At 39.9% G+C, this 25,815-nt stretch overlaps 3 protein-coding genes across 4 annotated transcripts in view; 2 read left to right on the plus strand and 1 right to left on the minus strand.

Moving 5' to 3' along the window:
- Positions 1-3,458: 3,458 nt before the first annotated feature.
- On the plus strand, positions 3,459-10,423 carry TMEM70 (transmembrane protein 70). The gene is made up of 3 exons (XM_047074050.1): positions 3,459-3,739; positions 4,923-5,028; positions 9,779-10,423. The coding sequence occupies exons 1-3, from the start codon at positions 3,530-3,532 to the stop codon at positions 10,234-10,236; spliced, it is 774 nt and encodes a 257-aa protein (XP_046930006.1). The 5' UTR covers positions 3,459-3,529; the 3' UTR covers positions 10,237-10,423.
- Positions 10,424-16,090: 5,667 nt separating this feature from the next.
- Positions 16,091-25,815, plus strand: part of LY96 (lymphocyte antigen 96) — a 29,042-nt gene continuing 19,317 nt past the window's right edge. Inside the window, exon 1 of one of the 2 annotated variants that reach the window (XM_047074054.1) lies at positions 16,091-16,474. In XM_047074054.1, coding sequence (XP_046930010.1) covers positions 16,363-16,474 — 112 coding nt within the window. In that variant the 5' untranslated portion in view covers positions 16,091-16,362. The remainder of the gene's footprint in view (positions 16,475-25,815) is intronic. The other variant, XM_047074053.1, reaches the window with a different exon arrangement.
- On the minus strand, positions 22,099-23,236 carry LOC124507726 (cyclin-dependent kinase 1-like). Its single transcript, XM_047074051.1, is given in 2 exon segments — positions 22,099-22,837; positions 22,839-23,236. Coding segments are annotated over 2 exon segments (894 nt in total). The 5' UTR covers positions 23,058-23,236; the 3' UTR covers positions 22,099-22,162.

Here is a 25,815-nt window from a genome sequence, read left to right on the forward strand (position 1 = left end):
CCTTCTTTAACACTCCATGCTCTCTCTGCCCCAGCATCCTTCCTCTCTCGCTCTGTCAGTCGGCCTATCCTTTTTACTTGCTTTGCTGTGGTTAAATTCAGGCACCCTTCCAGAAAAGCTGAAACAGCTAAATAAAGTTTGCACTTTGTTTACGGGCCGTGGCACGCAGGGAATGTAGGGCCAAGACACTCGCCATTACAAGTTGCTCAACTAGGCGCTTGTTGTGTTAACAATATACACGAAAGGAAAATAGATACAGGCGATCCAGTTTGTTGACCTAATTAATAACTTTCGGCTGAAACACATGTTTTATTGATTTGGCAGATAAAAGTTCTTGCTTTTTGCAAACAGATTGTTCTGTTACTTTTCAAAGACTTTGCAAAAATCATTTTTGGAAGTTTTTGGTTTTAATGGTAGCTCAGAATAGTTTGGCAGGAAGGAGGGGCAATGGGTTGAGGAGAGGAGGCTGTGGGCCCATTTTCAATCAGACTTTTCCTCCTTTACTTCAGAAGTGTTTTCTCCCCTTCTGCCTTCCTCTTTTCCTCATTGCATTATCACCCTCTAAAGGATCATTATATTCGTTGCTTAGAGAATGATAGAATTTTCCAGATGAGGATACTGAGGCTAGCTAATGCCAGATTTAGCGCTAGAACCTAGTCTAGGATAAATTTTTATTTACATAGTCAATATAATATGCTTACTGTGCTTATTATATTGCTTATTATGAAAAAATATAGATTGCAGATAATTTTTTTCCATGCATTTTTACATAATCATACTGTGTATATGTGGTTCTATATTTTGTTAACTTTCCAACTGAACTCTGTAGCCAAAGTTTCAACAGGCATCATTTTTAGCATCTGTGTAGAAACACATTGACTAAATGTGATTTTGATAATCTGTTGACAAATTATTTTCTAGAAAGATTCTTCTGTTTATGTTTTAAACCAGTAATGTATAAAGAAATATTTTGGGTTCTTATCAGTGTATTAGGTTTACCGATTTTTTTTTCTTTTTTCCATCATGCCATTTTGCCCTTAAATTCACCTTAAAGGAAGAAAAGAGAGCTGGTGGATGGGGAGGAAAGACAGCTAAAAACAGACAAAAAGGACATACAATAATGGTGGCCATACATTCTACAAGTGATAATTGTTTTTCAGGTTTACATCAGCCTCCATTTTTTTTTTTTTAATGTTTATTTATTTTTGAGAGAAAGAGCATGAGCAGGGAGGGGCAGAGAGAGAGGGAGACACAGAATCTGAGGCAGGCTCCAGGCTCTGAGCTGTCAGCACAGAGCCCCACGCAGGGCTCAAATTCACAAACCACAAGGTCATGATCTCAGCAGAAGTCAGACGCTTAACCAGCTGAGCCACCCAGGCATACTTATCAGCCTCTGTTTTTAAATTTTTTTTTTAATGTTTATTTATTTTTGAGACAGAGAGAGACAGAGCATGAACGGGGGAGGGGCAGAGAGAGAGGGAGACACAGAATCGAAGCAGGCTCCAGGCTCCGGGCCATCAGCCCAGGGCCCGACGCGGGGCTTGAACTCACGGACTGCGAGATCGTGACCTGGCTGAAGTCGGACGCTTAACCGACTGCGCCACCCAGGCGCCCCAGCCTCTGTTTTTGACCTCTTAGATGATATGAATGGGTATCAAGTCTTATTTTTAAAGTCTTAGTATCATTCTAAAATCCCATTCAAGTAGTTTATATTCAACAAATGTCTGTATTACTAGAACTGGGAAATCTAAGCATAAATAACAATTCAACGTAATTGTACAGCATAGAATTTTCAGAATATGATCTCAGTTTAGCTATTTAGAAACCTTGAAGTAAACCAAATATTATTTTTATTTGCTTATAGTATCTGTTGGGGAAAAAAAAAACTAAGCCTAACAGAAGTTAAAATTCAAGTTGTCAGTATATTATTGAAGTAATTAGTCAAGGACGCCGTTAGACTGAGATGGCTCTAATACCTTGATAGCCTATGTAAGCAAACCAAACCTAAGCCAGAATTAATTCTATAAATGTCTAAGAACAACCAATCACAAACAGCCAACTAGATTTCCCCAAACAATGCAAATGCTTAAACTATAGCAAATGAAATAACTTCCTTGCTTTGCTTCTTCGTCTTCTCTGTGTTGCCGCTAGCTCCTCTCAATGGAGGACTCTTAAACCACTTTCAGTTTGGTGCTGCCCAATTTGAATAAATTTTTGCTCAAATAAATGAAACATTTCTAATATATCTCAATTTATCTTTGTAACAATATTAAAACACTATATTAAAAGAAAATTTTAGACATATATCAGTAAAATGGAAAATTGCTATTTGCAGAATCAATTACACTAAACAGAAGCATTTTAAAAGTCTAAGTGGAAGAGGGGGGGCCTGGGTGGCTCAGTCTGTTGAACGTGGGACTCTTGATTGCGGCTCAGGTTATGATCTTGCAGTTAGTGGGATCCAGTCCTCCCCACCCCACCTCAGGCTCTGTGCCCTGACAGCAGACCTGCTTGGGATTCTCTCCCTTCGTTTCTCTCTGTCCCTTCTCCAGTCATGTGCACGCATGTGTATGCACTCTCTCTAAATAAATAAACTTAAAAAAAAAAGTAAGTGGAAAATAACTAAGAAAATGAAGTTATTCATAAAGAAGCAGTGTAATTTTATCCATTTGGATACCCAGGAAAAAAAAAGTAAACAGGATCTGGAGTTCTCAAGAACTTTAGACTTTTAGTTTGATCTTCTTACATGCAAATAGCATCTGGAGTCAAAAACATTGTTCTGAAATAGTAAACAAAGGTGTGTCTACTAGTTGGATGCTCATCCTTCAAGACCCAGCTGACCAATTTTATGCGGTCTCTTTATATCCTCTGCTCCTTAGTCTTCACAATAGGTCTTCAATACCTCTTAAACAAGTAATGAAGAAACGTGTATATGGATGCGAAGGATTCCAGAAGAGGTATTTGACAAGTATCAGCATTATATGAATAAATTCCATTTATTTTCTCCCAATCCAATGGTTGGATTAAATTACCATTCATTTTTGTCCAAATCGCATTATTATTCTGTGGTAACAGGCCAGAATCATTTTCCGGAAAGAAGATAGTTTTGGGGGCCTAGAAAATGACGCCAACTAAGAATGAAAGACTTTAATCCTGGCTTCCAGGCGTTGTCCTCCGCTCATGGCTCTCCCTCTCCTCTGTCCTTCCACATTCTCCTAAAGAGCGCTAAAGTATGGGAAAGTAAAGCTGCGCCCAGGATGGTCGTCGGCAGATCCCTGCAACCAGACTCCGGTGGGCGGCGTTCAGAGCTCAGTCCGCAGGGAACGCGCGTGGCCAAGGTTGCGGGGAGGCCGCGAGTTCTGCGCACGCGCGTGAGGCCAAGCCTGCCCCCCCCCCCCCCGCCCCTTCCGCCCCGATTTCTGGAGGCGGAGCGAACGCGGCTGGTCCCAGCTGCGGTCGGTTTAGGAGTTGGGCCTCGCGGTTCCCGTTGCCGCCGTTGCGCCGTCGGCCGCCAATTGTCACGCGCGGGATGCTGCTTCTGGCTTTGGGCAGCCCGTGGGCGGCCGGACTTCGGCTCGGCGGGAAGAGGACAGTGCCGTGGGCGGCTGCCGCGCTCCGAGGCCCTAGCGCGGCCTCCTCGCGTGTGGCCTCCTGCAGCGGCTCCCTGGGGCTGGTTGGCGGTGGAAGCGAAGGGCTGCGGGGAGCCTGGCCGTTCCTCGGGAGTCGGGTGCGAACGCAGGTCGGCAGTCTGAAGGCTTGCGGACCGAGAGAGGATGGGAGTGGAGGTGGGCGGTGAGGGTGGAGGTGGGGGAGTGAGGGTAGATCGGGCCTGGGGAGCCCCCGCCCCGGCGGCCTGGTGACCCTGGTGCGGAAGAAGCTCTCTGAGGGCAGCGCAGAAGTACCGGGCCTCGGCCTCGGGAACCGGCCCGGGATCCCGGGGTTTACAGCACCCACGAGTCTAGGAATATCCGTTGGAAAGTGGTCATTTTCTGGGCGGTTCTGAGTAATTTACAGGTGGTTGCAAACCCAGCTCGTGGGTGCCGACTCTTCTCTTTCTATCCTTGAGCGGAAGCTCGGAGGGGTTAATCTGCAGCATTACAGGCAGCATCTGGAGACTGAACTGAAAGAACTCAGATAACCGGACTTTAAGTTTGTTCTATTTTTTTTATTAGGTGAGCTTATTGTAAGGAATTATTTTGCTCTTTGGAAAAAGGGGTTGGGGGCGTTAATGCTCTCATTTTATCTGAATAAATTGTCTCCTAATCCTGCCCTGTAAAGTATCAAGATTAGTAAACAAGATTGAAACTTGGAAATGCCTAATATGGGAATTGGAATTTCATTAAATTTCAACATAAATGGATCAGGCATGCCTTTTACATTTTGAAGTGTGTGTTCTTTGAAATAAATTTTTAGACATTCGGGGAACTCTTCTGTGAACTGTGATACAGGATTTCAAGTGAAATATTAAGAGGAACAAGGGAAGCAAGGAGATGTAGAAGTATTAAAGACGGCCTGGACTTCAAACAAATTGAATTTGCAGTGTTTTATTTACGTTACATTGAGGATTTTGTTTTTTGAACACTAATACGCTTAAACTTTTGACATTTTCATTAGCCATAGAATGGAAGAGACTGTTCCACTGAAGTTTTTAGTTGTTCAAAGTCATGCTTTATCTAGAAGGCTTTGAGCTGGGGTGCAAACCTAGGTCTTCACTCTCCAACTCCGCAGGTTGTGACTGGAGTTCAGGAAAGAGATTTTGTTAGTTTGATTTCTTTAGCTCTGAGAATTCCTTAAATAACCGTATGTGACAAGTTCTCTTTTACTCTTCATTATAATTTACAAAATACACTTAAAGAAAATTAAAAGTTGGTCTAAATGCACTTCATTATGTACTCACATTATAATGGTCTCTGTTTCAATAGATACCTCTTTGTTGGGAAAGGTGTGTTCAATGCTTACACACACAGCTTGAAAAATCAGAAGATGGAAGGCTGATTTATACTGGGAATCTGGCCCGCACAGTGTTTGGTGGGTAACCAAAGTGAGGGTAATTTCCTTTGTAAAATGTACTTAGGATGTTACCTCTTATTTTAGAACCTCTTAATCACAAGATATGAGGAAAAATTAGGTTATATATTTTTTTCTTGTGTCCTCTTAATGCAAGATTCAGAGGTTGAGACCCTTGCATTTCTAGGAGGTTTAAAAAAGATTTTTGAAGACTGTTAATGGCTGTGTGATCTTACGGCGGGTGCTAAAGCTTCCATCCTTTGGTCATCTCCCAAGGTGTTTAACAACAAAGTAAAACAGAACAAGAAGTGTGCGTTTATTTGTGTAATGTTTGAGTATGCAGAGAAAAAATGTGGAAGAATACCCCTTAAAGAGTAGTTATTTTGAGAGACTACACATTTACTTCATATATTTTTAAATTCGGCAGCTAAAATGAGCATATAATACTTTCATAATTAAAAAAATACATTACTTTTACAGCTTTTCAGTTCACCTTAGAATTTTCAAGAAACATGTTTAGTGGCTTTTGTAGGTGGTAGAGACTAATAGGGAAGAAAAACTGTATTAAATGACTACAAGTTTGAAGCTCTTTCCTTAGCTCTTAATTTGGTATTTAGTATGGAATAATTCATTAGGGAAGGTCAGAAGAACTTAGGTATGTGATTTGTTCAAGTTCCTGAGGTTGTATCTCATTTTAATAATCTTAAAAGAATAACCTGAAATATCCGAAGGATTACTTTATAGCCAGGTCAGCCACAAGATCTCAGCACCTTCATTTGCATTCCTGTTTTTGATTATGCTGGTGTCAACTGATCATCTAAAATTTACTCTGCAGGGGCACCTGGGTGGCTCAGTCGGTCAAGCGGCTGGTTCTTGGTTTTGGCTCAGGTTGTGATCTCGCGGTTGGTTGGTTTGAGCCCCTTGTGGGGCTCTGTGCTGACCATGCAGAGCCTGCTTGGGATTCTCTCTCTCCCTCTCTCTCTCTGCTCTTTCCTGCTCACTCTCTCTGTTTCTCAAAATAAATAAATTTCCAAAAAATTTTTTTTAATTTACTCTGGGAATCTGTAAGTTCTCAAGTGTGAGGCATCAAAATAGACTGTGTTTAGAGGACTGTGTAGATATTTAAAACTTTGACAATAAGGACTGAGTGTAATCACTATTGAGAAGACTTCTGAAGTTACTGGAAAAATTAATTTTCAGTGGTTAGAAATTCCTGTAGGAGTCAGTACATAAGTAGGCCACTGAGCATTTGTCACATTTCTGACCTGAGATACCTGGATTTAAACTACCAGATATGTTAACAGTGATACCCATAATACCCTTTGTTCTGAGCAGACCCTTACTTCAAATGCAGGGAAGGCTTACTAATTTATTTATTTCCATTTGACTTCCTTCTTTAAAGATGAGAATATAAATGGTTATTTTTCATGTGGTTAGGATGTCATATTTGTGGAAGAGCATAGCCATCCATGGTATTCCAAGTTCTAGAATTGTAACTTCTATAAGAATTTAATGTTTGAGTTCTTTGAACATTATGGTGATAGAAAGTCACTGTATATACTTTATAGAGATTGCTGTTTTATTTCTTTACTTATTTTAAAGTTTATTTATTTGTTTTGAGAGTGAGTGAGCTCAAGCCAGGGAGAGGCAGAGAGAGAGGGAGAGACAGAATCCCAAGCAGGCTCTACACTGTCAGGGCAGAGTCTGATGAGGGGCTGGAACTCATAAACCGTGAGATCATGACCTGAGCCAAAATCAAGAGTCGGATGCTTAACCAACTGAGCCACTAAGGCGCCCCTGATTACTATTTTTTTTATGTAGGAACTGAGAGAGAAATACTTTTTCTATGTAAAACTGAATGAGAGACATTAAGATAGAGGTAACGTTCTTGGAGATTCTTTAAACTACCAAATGGATCCTACTTTAAAGACATTTGAAGAGTCTTTTAGTTGATTGTTCCTTTTAATTCCTCCACAAATAATTAACTGATGTCACAGTAGTCTTATTTTAGGTTGAGAAGAATTTGAACATGAAGAGGTGTGAAAGAAGGGCATCCCAGGCATGGAGTAGTATGAGCAAAGACATGAAGCTGGGAAGCCCAGAATATATTGTTTAGAAAATGACAGTTACGTCAATCCAGGCAAAATAAAGTATATGGTACATTAGTTTCCTTGGACTCTTGTAATAAGTTTCCACAAACTTGGTGGCTTAAAGCAACAGAAATTTGTTCTCCCTGTTCTGAAAGCTAGAATTCTGAAATCGGTGGTGGGAAGGGCCATGTTTTCTTTGTGTCTCTGTCATGTTTTATCCTTACAAGGATATTCTCATTGGAGTCATGGCCCACCCTGTTCCTGGATGAACTCATCTCAATTTTTGATTGTCTACAAAGACCCTATTTCCAAATGAGGTCACATTTGGAGGTTCTGGGTACACATGAATTTTGAGGTACACTATTCAACCCACCATAGTGTGACAAAAGTCTTGGGGAAAAAAGGGTAGTTGGAAGGACTAAGGTGGCTTTTATAGAAGGCATCTTGGTCCGCATTGTATCCCTATTGTATTGTATTGTATTGTATTGTATTGTATTGTATTGTATTGTATTGTATGTGTACCAGTGTCATAGCAACTACCTGTGGGAGGAAGGAAGGGATTATTTTTAAATTACTGATGCAAGATAATTAAGCCTGTAACCAATAGCAATGTATGAGACTGTTAACAGTATGTTGTCAAACTTGGTTTTTGGCAGTTTTGGAGGAAAACAATATCTCACCGTGGTTTTAATTTCATGTTTCTTATGTTTGAAGTTTATTAACATTTCTTCTGTTTAAGGGCTGTGGTTATTTCTGTTTTAGTGAGCCATCTGCTTCTATTTCTTGCATGTTTGTGGACAGGGTTATTGATCTTCTCATATCCTAGTAACCTTTTATATGTTGGGGATATTAACACTCTGTGATATAAGTTGCAAATATTTTTCTCATTTGTCTCTACTTTGTTTATGTCCATGTACATTTTTAATCAGATTTACCTTTCTCCTTGATTGCTTTTGTGTTTTGAGTCATAATTAGAAAAGTTTTCCCATTCTCAGATTATGAAGGACTGCATGGGTATTTTCTTCTTCTATCTCTATGATTTTATTTTTTATATTTAAATATCAGGATTATTTGGAATTTTCCTAGTGGATGGTATGAGGGATGGATTGAGTTTTTATCTTTTTTATATGGCTATCCAGTTGTCCTAGCACCATTTTTGCCCACATATTTGAGATGTATAGTATATAAATTTATAGTATATAAATTTCCGTATGCAGTTAGGTTTATTTCTAGATTTTCCATTTTGTTCAGCTGATCTGTTTTATTGTGCACCAGGACCACACCATTATAATTATAGACTTATGTTTTAATATCTAACTTCTCCCACCCTTTTTTCTTACTTTGTTTTTCCAAGTTAAATTTATAACCAATTTGTCTAGGATCTCAACTTGTCGATCTTCTAGAAATTTACATTTTAAGTCACTTATTGTGGTAAAATATATGTAACATAAATTTACCATTTTAACCATTTTTATTTTTTAAATGTTTTTTTATTTTTATTTATTTCGAGAGAGAGAGAGCACGCACAAGTGGTGGGGTACAGAGAGAGAGAGGGAGAGAGAGTACTCCAAGCAGGCTGCACACCTCAGCACAGAGCCTGATGTGGGGCTTGATCTTACCAACCATGAGATCATGACCTGACCAAAATCAAGAGTCAGTTGCTTAACCTACTGAGCCACCCAGGTGTCTCTTAACCATTTTTAACTATGCATTTCAGAAGTCATTGATTTTTAATGTTTTAATGTGACAGGTAAAAATATCTCACTGTTTTAACTTGAATGTCTTTCATTGGTAAAGAAGTTGAATATATTTCCCACGTGTTTCTTTCTTACTTTTTTTTTAAGTTTTTATTTTGAGAGAGACAGATACAGCATAAGTGGGGGAGGGGCAGAGAAAAAGGGAGGGAGAGAATCCCAAGCAGGCGTGGAGCCCGTTGCAGGGCTCTAACTCACTAGCTGTAGGATCATAACCTGAGCTGAAACCAAGAGTCAGATGCTTAACCAACTGAGCCACCCAGGCGCCTTATTTCCCATGTGTTTCTTAACCACTGGTGTTTGTTTTGTTTTGTTTTCGGTTTTGTTTGTTTGTTTGTTTTGGTAGTTTGTTTTAATCCTGGGCACTTAGCCTGATAATGTTAGCCTCATATATAAACATTTAATGTTAGATATGTGGAAGTGCTTATTAATAGAGTTTTATTTGATAATCTGCTGGCTGAATTAACTTTTATAGTATTCATAAGGATATTTGAGTAATATTGAATCTTTTCTTGGGGAACTGAGGTAGAGGGCCAGTTAACCCTAAAGCAGATTTCTTACCTGGAGAGGCAGTGCAGTGTATTGGTCAGTGGCCTGGGCACTAGAGTCAAATTGCCTGGGTTTGAATCCCAGTTCTGCCACTTGGTAGCTCTGTGATATAGAGCAAGTGCATTGTTTTTCTCATGTCTTAAATGGGAGTGATGATGATAATTATCTGTCTATTTCATAGTGCTTTTTCAAAGATTTCGTGAATAAAATATATAAAGTATGTAAAGACAGAGCCTAGGAAATAATAATCACTATATGTGTGTGTTGATTTTATTGTTTTGGTGATGCTATAAGAAGGTGGAAGTATTAATTGAATAGGTTGATTGTTTTATAAAATTTATATATATTAATCTTTTCCCATTTTTTTTTCCTATTTAGGTGTGAAATGTTTCTCTTATTCTACAAGTGTCATCAGCCTTGCATTTCTACCATACATTTTTGCACAAAATAATATTATATTTGGAAGTCTGCCTTTGCAAATATTATTTTACGGCATCATAGGAAGCTTTACGGTGATCACTCCAGCACTGCTTCACTTTGTTACAAAAGGCTATGTCATTCGGTTGTACCATGAAGCTACAACAGACACTTACAAAGCCATTACTTATAATGTTGTGCTTTCAGAAACGAGTACAGTGTTTCACCAAAATGACGTGAAGATTCCAGACAGCACACATGTGTTTACCACGTTTTACGCTAAAACAAAATCACTGTTAGTTAATCCAGTGCTCTTTCCAAACCCTGAAGATTATAACCATCTAATGGGTTATGACAAACCATTCACTTTTGAAATAGAAGAAGACAGTGAAAAGAAACAAGTCAAAGATGAGAAATGAGTCTGCTGTTTTCATGTTTGTGCTTAAATGTGATTTATGTTCCAATGTATAATAATTAAATTGCCTTTTGTTTTCTGTTAGTGACTGACTGTTAAAACCAATTTGAAGTTGTATCAAACAACTTTTAATTAATTTTCAGAGAATTATGTTTCTATATAATAAAATAAGCTATGTTTGAAAAACAAAACGTAATATTCTACCATTTATGTTTTTAAAAAGTGAGAATACACGTTCATGCTGGCATAGGCATAAGTAATTTTATTTTTTTTAAAAAATTTTTTTTTTCAACGTTTTTTTAATTTATTTTTGGGACAGAGAGAGACAGAGCATGAACGGGGGAGGGGCAGAGAGAGAGGGAGACACAGAATCGGAAACAGGCTCCAGGCTCCGAGCCATCAGCCCAGAGCCTGATGCGGGGCTCGAACTCACGGACCGCGAGATTGTGACCTGGCTGAAGTCGGACGCTTAACCGACTGCGCCACCCAAGCGCCCCTAATTTTATATAATAAGTGTGGCTGCCTCTAGCCTGGGGATCAGATGTCAGAAGCAAATAGGAGAGCTGTTTTTTGGGTTTTTCTAAGTGTATAGATACTAACTTTACCCACATTAAAATATCTATAATTTTAAAAATTAGAGTAATTTCAAAAATTATAGGAAGCAGTGTTAATCTCCCTTTGGTTCAAACCACAAGTTTTTGCCTATCTTCTCTGGCATAGTTGCCCATAATAAGAATCTCCTTGTCCAGTTGAGTATGATAGTTACAGGAGAAATGGTGATCTAAGTAGCGATGTCTTTGGTGGTCCCAGTTGTCCCTCTGTGCACTCTTCTCCTTTGATGTATCCTATCAGAGCAGGAAAAATCATAGGTACTAAATAGATGACAGGACCTTTTATAAAATGGCCATCTTTATGCTAACTTCATGAAGTCCTGGCATTTTAAGATTTTTAACCTCTAGTTGTAAAATCAAAGTTGGTCCTTGTGAAGGATTTTCAGCAAGGAACAAAAGGCCTTAAATCATGCTAGCTAGCTATTTATTTATTTATTTATTTTTAATTTTTTTTTAACATTTATTCATTTTTGAGACAGAGACAGAGCATGAATGGGGGAAGGTCAGAGAGAGGGAGACAGAATCTGAAGCAGGCTCCAGGCTCTGAGCTGTCAGCACAGAGCCTGACGCAGGGCTCGAACTCACGGACCGTGAGATCGTGACCTGAGCCGAAGTCGGACGCCCAACCGACTGAGCCACCCAGGCGCCCCCATGCTATTTAGATCAGTAGATAACTTATTAGGTGCCCAGTGTGTGCCAGGTACTGTGCTAGTTGTCAGTCAAGTCAAGAACAAAATACCCAGTCTGTGTGGAGCTGCCTCATGTCTCCTATCTGCCATGATGGTAAATATCATGGCTTATCTGTGTTTGAGGAAGGTTGATGGGGAAGGAGCAAGGAGCATCACTAGTTGACAGGTCTGAAGCTGCTAGGGGCTAGTAGGAGGGAGGGTAGGGTAGAAAAGTGCTCCCATTTCTGAGACCTAGAGCACCCTCTGCTAGGATCAGCCAGTTTATGGTCCTAGTAGAGAGCAGGCTCTAGGTCTCAGGTGAACAACCTGGTGCCGTCTCCATCCTCGGGTTGGGCCTCTGCCTGCTCCTCTGTCCTATGTCACTTAGATCAATACCTGTTGCTATCTTGGCAGTTAATGTGATTTGTAGATTTCTATTAAAAATTATTCCATAATCAAATGCTCATCAAGTATCAGAAAGTAGAAGCAAGAAAAAAGAATCACTTAGTTCCACTCCTAGAAGAAAAAACAGTATTGTTAATATTTTTGTTTTCTTCCAAGTGTCACTTCGTTCGTAACTTGTTTTGAGTACCTCATATCTCTTTCTTTAAATGTCCTGTATCCATATAACCATTTTGCCACCTGTGTAGTGGAGTGAAAAACCTATTTTTATTAGTATCATCATAATTCAGAAGACAACTTGGTTGTTTAGGGAAAAGAAGCCTAAAATACTGAGAAAGAGGACTTCTCAAGTGCGTGGTCTGGAGTGACACCAAGAAGTAGAAAAGGAACAGCATGTGTAGAATGTGATTCACCACTGAAATAAGTCAGCAGAAACAACTCAGACCAAGGTGAGGAGGAGAAATTTATATACATCTCTCTTATGCCACTTTACTAACTTCACCTCAGAGTAATCTTGGAAAGGTTGGGGAGGTGAGGAGTGTCCCACTACATATAGAAAGGGCATTGAGTCAGTTTTATTTGAATCTCAAAAGGCAGGATGATCCTGGCTTAACGCCTGGGTTACATCAGGTAATAAAACCCGTTGGTAATAAAATATTTTGTAATCCTTTTTTTCAATACCAATTTCATCATCCTGAAAGAATCCAGCTTTTGGAAGCAAAAGTAACAAAATGGCCATTAGGTCTGAATGATACAGTTTTTAAAACTGTATTTGATTTACTCAGAACAGTTTATACATTGTTGGCTTCCTTTTCATTGAGAACTTCAATCATTCAAAAGTAGGAGTACAACTAATCAACATGGCTATCATCCGGATTCAACAATTACCAACCAATTTGTTGTCAGCGTTGTTTCATCTACACCCCAACCACTTACTACTTTGGAAGCCCTCTACTTATTTGGAAGCAAATCCCAGACATCATAACATTTATTTCTTAAATATTTAATTTTGTAACTCTACCAGATAAGGACTTAAAAAATTATAATACCATTATAATACCCAAACCTCTGCCCTCTCCCAGAGTTATCAAATATCCAGTCTGTTCAAATTTCCAATGCCTCCCCACATTTTGTTTGGATTAAGATCCAGGAAAAGTTCATACTTATTCATACCAATTTATGAAATGTCTTTTCAGACTCTTCTATAGGCCCCTTCATTTCTTTCACTTTGTTTTTTTCTCCCTTGTAAATTATCAGTTGAAGGAACAGAGTTGTTTGTCCTTTACATCTTTTCCTGGTCTATATTTTCTGATTGTATCCCTGAGGTGTAGTTTAACGTGTTTCTCTGTCCTCTGTATCTCCTGTAAATTGGTAGTAGGACTTGAAGCTTCATCATACGGAGATTTCTTTTTTTTTTAATTTTTTTTTAACGTTTACTTATTTTTGAGACAGAGAGAGACACAGCATGAATGGGGGAGGGGCAGAGAGAGGGAGACACAGGACCTGAAACAAGCTCCAGGCTCTGAGCTGTCAGCACAGAGCCCGACGCGGGGCTCGAACTCACGGACCGCGAGATCTGACCTGAGCTGAAGTCGGCCGCTTAACCGACTGAGCCACCCAGGCGCCCTTTATCATACTGAGATTTCATTATTTTGGACAAAACCATTTCATAGGTAATGTTGCTTGTATTAGTTATCTATTGTTGCATAAGAAATAGCCCCTAAAAGTCAGAGGTTTCAAACATAGCACATTGTGCCTGTTGATCCAGTATCTGGGAGTGGCTTAGCTGAATGCTTCTGAGTCAGCTTCTCTCATGAGGTGGCAGTTATCAGCTGGCGCTGCTATCATCTGAAGGCTGAACTGGGGCTGGAAGAACTGCTTCCAAGATGGCTTGCTCACATGACTGACAAACCGGCACTGGCTTTTTGGCAAAAGGGCTCAGCTTCGCACCACGTGGTTCTCTCCTTAGGGCTACCTGCTCCCCCTAGAGCAAATGATCCAAAAGAGCAGGGTGGAAGCCACAATGATGTATATGATCTATCTTGGAAGTTGCACGCAGTAATTATGCAATATTACACAATCAGCCTTATTCACTGGTGGAGAGGACTACTACACAAGAGTTTGGGTACTAGGAAGTAAGGATCATTGGGAACCATCTTGGAGGCTGTCTACCAGTGTTCATCTATCAAGAAATACAGTCTTTCTCTCTCTTTGTGCAGTTAGTAACCATTGATGTTCAGTGCCTAAGTTAAGTAATTCCTTAGGTGTTGCAAAATGGTTATATTCTATTGTTACTTTTTTATATATTAGCTGAATACTTCTAAAAGTAGAGAAAATAGTATGAGGAGGCAAGGGAAACTTGCCCCATCTACTGTCTGGTTACCAGTAGCTGAGTTTCCATAGAGAAGTCAGGATAAATATTTGATTCTTTCCCTTTATTTACTGGTTTTTAAAAGAGCTGGCTTCCTAGCATCATCTGATGATTAGACTTAAAAAAAATATGAGCTCATGTTTATATACAAATATGTATACTTCATTGCAGTTAACTATCTTAATGTTTACATAGTAGGCTGAATAATGGTCCCCCAAGATGTTCATGTCTGGAAACTGTGAATGTCATATTATATGGCAAAAGAATTTTATAGATCGATCTTGGGGAGATTATCCTGGATTATCCAGATGGTTCTAGTGTAATCACAGTGTTCTTATAAGAAGGAGTCAGGAGGTGAGAAGGTCAGAGGAGAAGATGATGTGATGATGGAAGCAGAGATGGGAATGCTGAACTTTGAAGATGGAGGAATACAGACGTTGGAGCTCTCTAAGATGAGAAAGGAAACAGATTCTTCTCCCAGAGTCTCCAGAAGGAACCAGCTTTGACTTTGGCCCAATGAAACTGATTCCAGACTTCTGCCCTCCAGAGCTGTAAGAGAACACATTTGTATTGTTAAGTCACTAAGTTAGTGGTTATTTGTTACAACATCGATAAGAAACCTATCTTTGGTCAGTGGGGACTGTCTTCATATTGGTTATCTAATGTGATAAGATATTCCAGGCTCCATTTTGTGCATTTTCTGCCCCAGACCTGGAATCAGCAATTTCTCCAGTCTTTGTTCCTTTAAATGGGGAATGGTATTTTGAGACCATTAGGGGCATTCATAGGTTCTTCTCCTCCTCCCCCCCCCCCCTCCTCCTCATTTTTCTTACTCTTTAAATGTGGTGAAAAATATATAATATAAAATTTACTGTCTTAACCAATTTTAACCATAAGTTCAGTAGTGTTAACTATATTTATATTGCTGTGCAACAGATCTCTAGAAGGTTTTACCTTGCAAACCTGAAACTCAATACCCATTAACTGCTCCCATTTACCCCATCCTCCCATGGATTTTTGCCTTTCTAAAAATGGGAAAGCAGCCCAGTTCTTTAGTGGAAGCTTTTACCAACATATGATTATTTTCCTCCAAACTTGTAGAGTTTCAGGCCTTGACTCCATGCTGTTTTGGCTACTAATTCCAAACTATGTCCATTGAAGGATCTTAAGTAGTGGAGCACCCAAGTGGCTCAGTCAGTTAAGTGTCTGACTTCGGCTCAGGTCATGATCTCTTGGTTCATGAGTTCAAACCCCGCAACAGGCTTTGTGCTGTCAGCACAGAGCTGCTTTGGATCCTCTGTCCCCCTCCCCCACCCCCTGATTGTGCTCTCTCTCTGTCTCTCTTAAATAAACTTAAAAAAGTTTTTTTTAATGATTTCAAGTAGCAAAGTATCTAAAAGATCACCTATTTTTTCTAGAACAGAGTGAGAACTTTGAAATTCATGCCACATGCAAAATAATGACCATTTCATTATCAGGGGTCAAAATATTCCCTGGAGCTGCAGTTTGCTTAAGTAAGTGCATTCTCAAGCCTGGTGTGGCCCCTGCCCACAGCGCAGAGCTATGGTAATATCCCCTGTGTGGGGTCTCATCTCGTCCGGCTCTGCTCTGTGGCTGCACCTATTGTGGAGCAGAAATAGTTTGCATAAGACTATTCAGTTCAGACCTATAGGTCCAGCTCCCTGGGCCATGAGACACTGTCATATAAAAAACTTGTAGGAGAGAACAGCAATACAGATGGAAAAAGACGTACCAGTCTGTTGGGATTCTAGGGGAGACCTGCAGACTGGTTCTGTTACTATTGACTGAGAAGTACCTTGTTTTGTTTTTAACGGTCTGTGCTCTCATTTGCATCAAGTGTTCTAGAAAAGTATATTCTAAATCATTTCCCTCTCTCCCCTTTCCGGAAGTACTCAAATACTAAATACAGACACACAAAAGAGGAAACAGTTGGACAGAAGCTCAGAAATCATGTGACCAATGACTAAGTTAAATCTTTTCTGCTTACTGAAAGGAAAGAGTCTGTTGATTACTTACTGATTCTCCTTGCGTTTTTAAAGTTTCGGGTATATTGAATCATGTTTCCATTTATACTTTTTTCTACTCTGTTTTCTTCCACCTTCACTGAACCTGGGGAGCTACAGTGGATCTGCAACTCTTCTGATTCCAGTGTTTGGTATTCCCACTGTGGTAAGTAAAACAGCAACAAGTGCTTCAAGGGTGAGTTTTTACAGGAACGAACGTCACTTTGCTGTCGCGGGAACACAGGAAATGACAGTGTGTTCCAGCTGCTGCTGCTGGCAGCAAATGTGATGGCAGGTGACTGTCCATGTGGATTTTCTTCATTTTTCACAGACTTCCCAAGTCTCTAAACTGTGTTGAACTTGACCTCTGAGTGCTTCTGTTGTTCCCTGTGGTCAGCTCTCTCCACTGTGATCCCAGTTTCAGATTCTTCCCAGTTTTGGCAGAATTCTTTGCTGAGTTTTTGCCTTAGACCCATACTTACTGGTTCTTCTTGAGAAGGTAGAATCATCCTAGCTGCCTTTTGGAATTGATTATTGCTCTGGTATGTGATTTTTTTTTTCTTCAGCAAAGCAGTGGGCATGTAACCAGTGCTTTTTAAGTGTTTCAGGCTGTGACTTTTGAGGGGTCTTGGAATTACCTCCCTAAGTGGATGTTAGCCTGGTTCCGTCAGTTACAAGCTGTGTGACCTTCAGCAAAAAATACTTAGCCTTTCTGTGTCCCAGCTTTTTTATCGGTAAAATGAAAGTGATTAAAAAAATTTTTTTTTAATGTTTTTATTTATTTTTGAGAGGAGACACAGAGTGAGTGGGGAAGGGGCAGGGAGAGAAAAGGAGACACAGAATCTGAAGCAGGCTCCAGGCTCTGAGCTATCAGTGCAGAGCCTGACTCAGGGCTCAAACACATGAACTGTGAGATCATGACCTGAGCCGAAGTCGGATGCTCAACCGACTGAGCCACCCAGGCTCCCCAAAGTGAAAGTGATTTTAAAGCTGTTTTACAAGGATTGTTGTAGGTTAAAGTTTTAGCACATAGCCATATAGAAACAACAGTACTGAGTACTTAAAAAATCAGCCATACCCTAATGCTATTAACTAGCTGTATCACTGTTTTTTTGTTTTTCCTCCCTATTTCTTCACAAATGTCTGCCAGACTGAATACACAGCATCAGGGCTTGACTGCTGTTTTGGTTTGGTACTTTCTATCGCTTTGCTTATCATGGGTTGGCTGCCCTTTTCTACCTATTAGCTATATGGGGAAGGTTTGATACCTTTCACAAATGCTAGCTCTTTGAGATTCTGTTGGGAAAAAGGATTGGTGGTTTAATCATTTGGGGGAGATTTGCAAACGTACTCTGAGTTCTGAAAAGTTCTGTAATTAAAAAAAAAAACCTATTTAATCCCCAGATTTTCTGTTTTATTGTATTTTTTGAGTGTATTGACTGTCCTGGAAAACACACTCTGACAAATGCTAATATAAAGTTACTTCCAGGGCATTAGAGTAATTGCCAGGTGTGAGAACACAATTTAGCTGTGTGATCAATCTTTTACACTTGTGGCTTTTTTCCATGTGTGGATTATACTGAATTCCCTTTCAGTTTATCTCTGAAATTTCTCCATCATAGAAGATCAGTTTCCCCTTCAGGAAGCCTTCCCAGTGAACTCTGTGGCCAACTCTCTCCTCTCCTTTGACTTCTGTGTACCATACATTGATTATGTCACCTTCTTCTTTTTTTTTTTTTTTTTTTGAGATTTTATTTTTAAGTAATCTCTATACCCAGCATGGGGCTTGAACTTACAACCCTGAGATCAAGAGTCTCATGGCTCTACCAACTGAGCCAGGCTGGCACCCCAATTATGTTACCTCTGTGCCATGTTTCATGTGTCCTTATTTACTTTATACTTATTATCATTCTTCAGTTTTTTTTCTTTCTTTCTTTTTTTAGACAGAGAGAGAGTACACACAAGCCGGGGAGGGGCAGAGGAAGAGAGAGAGAATCTCAAGCAGGCTCCACACTGTTAGCTTGTCAGCACAGAGCCTGATGCAGGGCTGGATCTCACAAACCCTGAGATCATGACCTGAGTTGAAATCAAGAGTTGGTCGTTTAACTGACTGAGCTACTCAGGTAGCCCAATTATTCAGCTTTTAATCTTTTAGTAACAAAAATACGATTTGTCTTTTGATTTGATTTTTGAGGGAGGATTTTGTGTCTTTCTGTCTAATGCTGAGAAATCCTGTGGTCCTTTCCTGCTGCCTCGCTGATGTAGGGACTGAGGGGAGCAAGCAGAGTACACAGCTACAGCAGTGCTATGCCCATGCCATGTCATTTTCTTCCCTACCTCAGAGAATCTGTCCTGGCTGAGCCCAAAATGCATGTGCAGGAAGCACTGATTCCTGTAGGTATTCCTGTGAGGATGTTGGTAACAAAAACAACACCCTATTTAGTCTTTCCGTGAGGATGATTTCCATTTGGTGAAGCTATGGGATATTTACAGTGTATTAGTTTGCTAGGGCTGCCGTAACAAAACACCAAAGACTGGATGACTTCACAGAACTTTACTTCTCACAGTTCTGGGTGTGGAAGTCTAAGATCAAGAGTCATCAGTTTTGTTTCGTTCTGAGGCTTTTCTCCTTGGCTTGTGTATGGCTGCCATCTTGCGGTGTCTTATATGGTCTTTTCTCTGTGTGCACTCAAGCCTGGTGACATTCTCTATGTGTCTAAATCTCCTCTTCTTATAAGGACACCAATCATACTGGAGTAGAGCCCACCCTAACAGGTTCTTTTTAACTTAATCTCCTCTTTAAAGATCCTATCTCCCAACAGTCACATTAGAATTTCCACATATGAATTTGGTGGTGGGGAGGGGGATTCAGCTAAAAACCTACAGAAATGGCAAGAATTAGCTGTATGTTCCTCAGCTTTGGAAAAGGTAGAAGATGTGGGTGTGCAAGTCAGTCTAAAAGACCCTGGACACATGCCCCCTTGTAACTGAAGTCATCAGACTCTGATTCAGTTCTAGCCTTCATTTTATTTATTTATTTATTTATTTATTTATTTATTTATTTAGCTATAGGTAGTCCAGAATCCCAAGAATTAATGGATTATTGAAGTAAACAATTATTTACTGAGCATCTAGCATGTCTGTTCTGAACATTGAGGATATTATATAGCAGCAAACAACAAAAACAAAAGTCCCTGCTCTCATGGAATTTTTATCAGTAAAATATTCAGCATGTCAGATGGTGGCAGTTGCTGTGTAAGGAAAATAGAGCAGGGGAAGAGACAGAGTGCACAGATGGGGAAGGGTATTGCATTATAAAGTAGCATGGCCAAGGAAGGTCTCCCTGGGAAGGTAACATTTAGCAAGGGCCTGGAATAGTTGAGGGAATGAGCCGTGCAGATATCTAGGGGAAGAGGTAGAGTACAGGGCACACACAAAGGTCCTGAGGTGGGGACATGTCTGGTGTGTTGGAAGGATAGCAAGGAGGTCAGTGTGGCTGTGATGGGTGAGTGAGAGGGAAGGCAGTAGAAGATGTGGTCATAGAGGGAAATGGAGAGGAGGTGAGGGCTTTACAGGTCAGGGGCCAGATTATCTTTTACTGCAAGCAAACCTTGGTCTGGCAGCTGTGTTGACAATAACCTATAAGAGGGCGAGGGTGGGGGAACATGTGTTGGGAGGCTGTTGCGAAATAACCCTGATGAGAGAGACAATGGTGACTCAGACCAAAGGAATAGTGGTGGAGGTGATGAGAAGATTCTGCAAGGATTCTGAAGGTGGAGCTGACAGGACCTACTGACTGATTGGGCGTGTGCTTGTAGCATGGCCCTTCCAGCTAAGCAGGTATATCTTGGTATGTTGCATGATACCCCACTCTGAGCAGGCCAGCCTCTTCTCTGGCCTTTAGTTGTACTTCTGCTGTTCTGTAACCGGAAATATCTGTATTCATCTTTCTGTTTCATGCAGTCATTTTGTGGTCCATCCAAAGCCCTATGTGCCCTACAGAGCCTAGTCAAGTCAGCTGAATTTAGTGCAGTTTAACAAGCTTTATTTAACAGGCATTAAGTTTAGTTATGCTAAGGAGCACTGAAAATGCAAAAGTTAGGTAAGCTATGGCTGGTATCTCAAGGAACTTCTGGCTTTTGTCTTATGTGTAGTAGGATGAATAACTGTACATGACCTGAGGATTCATTCATTCATTCTGTAAACTGAGCATGGCCACTGGTAAGTCCAATAGCCATTTGGAGCTAGAACTCTTGACTTATGCTGACCTAAGCCTGTTTATTCCTATATTTCCCATCTTATCATTCACCTAATTCCTTATGCCCCAAACCAGGGGTACCTTTTAATTATCTCTTTTACTGGGGTGCCTGGGTGGCTCAGTCGGCTAAGCATCTGACTTTGGCTTAGGTCATGATCTCACAGTCTGTGAGTTTGAGCCCCACGTCGGGTTCTGGGCTGGCAGCTCAGAGCCTGGAGCCTGCTTCGGATTCTGTATCTCCTTTTCTCTCTGCCCCTCCCCAACTTGTGCTCTGTGTCTCTATGTCTCTCAAAAAATAAATAAATGTACAAAAAAAATTAAAAAAAATTATCTCTTTTCCTTATCTTCCACATTCAATTTATTATTGGTGGTTCACATTTTCATTATCTCCAGAATATATTCTAAAGCCAACTACTTGTGACTATCCTCTGCTTACCACTCACACCCCTGTCTCTCCTTTGGCCTTTGTAGCAACCTCTCAGATTCTTCTCTCTTCACTTCAATTCTTGCTCTTATGTAATTTGTTCTTGGCACAGGGGCCAGAGAGGTCTTCTGAAAATGTAAATAAGTCAGACAATGTTACTCTCCTTGTTTAAAACTGTCCAGTGGATTTCCACTGCAATTAGAGTGAAATCCCAACTTTATAGCAAGACCTCCAAGACCCCTTAAGATTGCCCCTGCCTACTTGTCTCATCCCTATGATTCCCACCCAGCCTGTTTCATAACTTTCATTCACACTGGCCTTTATTATCATTATTGTTTATATTACCAACATGGCAAACATAAGAGTTACCCCTTAAACCATTTTTAAGTGTACAATTCAGTGGTATTAAGGACATTCACAATGTTGCATAATCCTTACCTCTGTGCCATTAACAGAATTTTCATAATCCCTAAGAGAAACTCTGTACCTATTAAACACTAATTCCCTATTTCTCCCTCCATCTAGTTCCTGGTAACTTCCACTCTGCTTTCTGTCTCTGTGAATTTGCCTATTCCATGTACCTCATATTATGGTCTGTGTGTATGTGTCTGTGTGTGTGTGTGTATATGTGTATGTTTTTGTTGTTGTTATTGACATGCCAAAGTCATTTCACCTCTCTAGTTAGTCTGCACTAACTAGAATTCCTTCTGATTAAAACACTGTTTCTCCAGTTTCCACAGGCCTGGTTTCTTCCTGTCACCCCCTGAGTAACGTAGTTGAAGTAAGTCCATCATCCCTAGTCCCCACTCCTCTGTTTCCACCACACACACTCTTTATCCCATGACCCTATTTGATTTTTTTATTGGCATATACATTTCTCTTTTAATTTTTTATTTTTTATTTATTTATTTATTTATTTTTTTTTTTTTAGATTTATACTTTTATTTTGGTAACATATAGTTGTTACAGTGAGATCTATAAACATATACAGAATTATTATATTTAAGTTCATATAGAACAATATTTACATTTTTAAGTTACAGTTTTGAAATCAGAAGATGAAGTACAGCTTAAGTTTACGACAAAGAAAGAAAAACACAAAACAAAAGATAGACAAAGCTAACAGTAAAAATATAACTATCTGTTTTTGATACGTGGAAATGCTCAGAAAGCTACATCTTCTTAATCTGATTGTCCAAATCATTAAAATATGGATGATTCAGTGCCATTTTGCCAGAAATTCGTTTGGCAGGATCATAGACCAACATTTTCGAGAGCAGATCCAAGCCATTTTCATCCAAGTTTTTGACATGCGATGCCAGACTTCCTGGTTTCCACTTGGGAAATGTATTCTTATAGTCCTGTAAAGATTCCACTTCTGGCCACACTTCATTATTGGGGGTGCCCAAAGCTCTGAAAATTCTGAAGAGTTGATCAATTTCTGAATCCCCATGGAAAAGTGGTTTCTTAGTTGCTAATTCTGCAAATATAGTGCCTATACTCCAAATGTCAACTGGAGTTGAGTAGCGAGCTGACCCCAGCAGTACTTCTGGAGATCTATACCAGAGTGTCACTACCTCATGTGTATATACTCTAATAGGTATTCCAAAAGCTCTGGCGAGGCCAAAATCAGCCAATTTAATTGTTCCTTTGTCATCAATCAATAGATTTTGAGGTTTTAAGTCTCTGTGCAAAACTCTTCTGGAGTGGCAAAACACAATCTCTTGTAGAATTTGGTACAAGTAACTCTTAACAAGTGAAGATTCCATGAACTGACCAGGAGGGATGGAATCTAAGTATTTCTTGAGATCCATGGAAAGGAATTCAAAGATGAGATATAACCTGGAATTCTTGCATAAGCACATCTTGAAGACTGACTATATTTGGATGACGAAGTTCTTTTAATAGAGAAATTTCCCGAATTGCAGTACTAGGAACCCCTTCCTCTTCACTTTCTAGTCTGATTTTCTTCATGGCTACCACTTGACCTGTAGTTTTGTGTCTACCCTTATACACAACTCCATAGGTACCTTCTCCGATTTTCTCTATTTTGGTATAGTCTTCCATAGTTAATCGTAGATATGGTAGATCCTCAGCAACTCTACCCGGCTTATTATCCCACGACGAAAGCGGCAGCAGCTACCACGTCAGCGTCACTCTCACCTCAACTTCCAAGAGCCAGCTTTGGAGTTAAGTGCCAATTTTTTATTTTTTAAATGTTTATTTTTGAGAGAGACAGAGAGAGAGAGAGAGAGAGGGAGAGAGAAAGAATCCCAAGCAGGCTCCACACTGTCAGCGCAGAGCCTGAGGCAGGGCTTAAACTCATGAACTGTGAGATCATGACCTGAGCTGAAATCAAGAGTCAGATACTTAATCAACTGAGCCACCCAAGTGCCCCTTGGCATTGTACATTTCTCAATAGCAGGGCCCATGACTTCTTGTTCGTTGTTGTTTCTTTGGTGCCTAGAGAGAGATTTGTCACATAATAGGTGTCAAGCAAAAGTAAGTAAGCTCACATTTCTCATTTGCCATGTGCCCGGCACTGTGCTCTGTGCCAGAGACATGAAAAACAAATGAGACCTTCTTCCTGTCCTGAAGGCTGATGCTGTTTTTATGAAGAAATAGATATATAAATGAATAATTGTAGTAAAGATCTACAAATGACCATTGAAAGATGGTAAAATACTATGAATGATTGTGTGTTTGTGACTGTGGGAGTAAGGAGGTGTGGGGGAGTCCGGGAAGGCTTAACAGTGTTGATGATATTTGAATACATTTTGAAGGAGGAGAAGGAATGTCTTGACTGATGATGACAAGGGCATTCCTGTCAAAAGGGACTGCATACTTATGTACTGGAAATTCCATTGAAGAGGTAAAATTAAGTGCCATGATGGTTCAACTCCGGCCAACATTTCCTCCCTAGACCTTAAAAAAATCTTAATGCCAGCACTCAGAGTGGCATTAGTTTCATTTTCTGTGCCAGCTGCCATTGCCTGGAATGATGGGTTAAGAAAGATTCTGAGGCAGTACTCAGTAGGAAAAAGTGCTATGATGAATTAGCAATGCTGGCCTTTACGGCTGCAGGTAAATTGGAGCCTCTTGTTCTGTGCATTTGTTGAAACTGGTTACCACTTTCTGTAATAAACCAAATATAGAACTTGATCACATACATGGTAACTCTAAAATAATGAAGCTATCGTCCAATAGTTCCCAAACCCTTGTAAATGATAAAATCACATGCCATACAGTGTTATACAATCTTTTGATTCTTACATCTAATTATTTTTTGTAAGTTGGTCTTGTCTTCCCAGAAAAATCATAGACTTCCTTATGTTAAGACTAAGCCTTATATCTCTGTTCTCCACTCTCTAACACCTGAGGCCCCTGCCCACCTGCTCTGATGCCTAGCCCCATACTGAGCACCCACAGGGGCTCTCTAAACATTTGTCTGATTGTATTGAATTGTTGATCTTGTCATCATAATCAGACAACTTCAGACATGTGGGAACCTTCATTGGAAATACTTGCACTCTGTGTTTCTCTGCCTCTTAAAAATAAAGAAACGTAACTTAAAAAAATTAAAAAAAAATGGCTCTCCTTACAAGTGTGAGGTGATATCTCATTGTGATTTTGGTTTGCATTACGCTGATACTTTATGATATTGAACATCTTTTCATATGCCTGTTGGCCATTTGCATGTCTTCTTTGGAGAAATGTCTGCTCAAGTCTTCAGCCGATTTTTTTTTTTTTTCAACGTTTATTTATTTTTGGGACAGAGAGAGACAGAGCATGAACGGGGGAGGGGCAGAGAGAGAGGGAGACACAGAATCGGAAACAGGCTCCAGGCTCTGAGCCATCAGCCCAGAGCCCGACGCGGGGCTCGAACTCACGGACCGCGAGATCGTGACCTGGCTGAAGTCGGACGCTTAACCGACTGCGCCACCCAGGCGCCCCTTCAGCCGATTTTTAAATCAGGTTACTAATTTTTTTATAATTGAATTATTATAATTATATGTTTTGGACATTAACCCCTTATCAGCTATGTGGTTTGCAAATATATTCTCCAATTCTATAGGTTGCCTTTTCACTCTGTTGATTGTTTTCTGTGCAGAAGCTTTTTCGTTTGATACTGTTCTATTTGTTTACTTACGTTTTTGCTGCCAGTACTTTTGGTGTCATATTTATGAAATCATTGTCAATACTGATATCTTGAAACTTTCCCTCTGTTTTCTTCTAGGGTTTTTATAATTTTGAATTTTATGTTTAAGTCTTTAGTCCATTTTGTGCTGATTTTTGTGTACAGTGTATTATAAGGTTCTAATTCCATTTTTTTATTAAAAATTATTTTACATTTATTTTTTGAGAAACAGAGAGTGAGCTGTCAGCACAGAGTCTGATGTGGGACTTGAACTCATGAACCACAAGATCATGTCCTGAGCTGAAGTCAGAGGCTTAACCGACTGAGCCACCCAGGCACCCCCAATTTCATTCTTTTGCATGTAGAAATCCAGCTTTCTCAACACTATTTCTTCAAAGGACCATCCCTTCCCTATTGTGCATTTTTGGCACCCTGTCAAAGATCAGTTGACAATATATGCATGAATTTACTTCTGGGCACTCTGTTTAGTTCCGTTGGTCTCTATGTCTGTGTTTATGCCAGTACCATACTGTTTTTATTACTGTAGCTTTATAATATAGTTTGAAATCAGGAAGTGTGATGCCTCCAGATTTGTTCCTCTTTCTCAAGATTAATTTGACTATTTGTGGTTTTTGTAGTTCAATATGAATTTTAGAGTTTTTTTTTTTTCTGTAAAATAATGCCATT

The sequence above is a fragment of the Lynx rufus genome, unplaced genomic scaffold (genome assembly GCF_022079265.1).
Source record: "Lynx rufus isolate CCGP_SWC_20201006 ecotype Redwood Valley unplaced genomic scaffold, mLynRuf1.p SCAF_12, whole genome shotgun sequence".
In the NCBI taxonomy this organism is placed as follows: Eukaryota; Metazoa; Chordata; class Mammalia; order Carnivora; family Felidae; genus Lynx; species Lynx rufus.

Coding starts and splice junctions, on each gene's coding strand:
- TMEM70 (XM_047074050.1), top strand. CDS start 3,530: ATGCTGCTTCTGGCTTTGGGCAGCCCGTGGGCGGCCGGACTTCGGCTC. Junction 3,740..4,922: donor GGAGTCGGGTGCGAACGCAG/GTCGGCAGTCTG, acceptor CTGTTTCAATAG/ATACCTCTTTGTTGGGAAAG. Junction 5,029..9,778: donor TCTGGCCCGCACAGTGTTTG/GTGGGTAACCAA, acceptor TTTCCTATTTAG/GTGTGAAATGTTTCTCTTAT.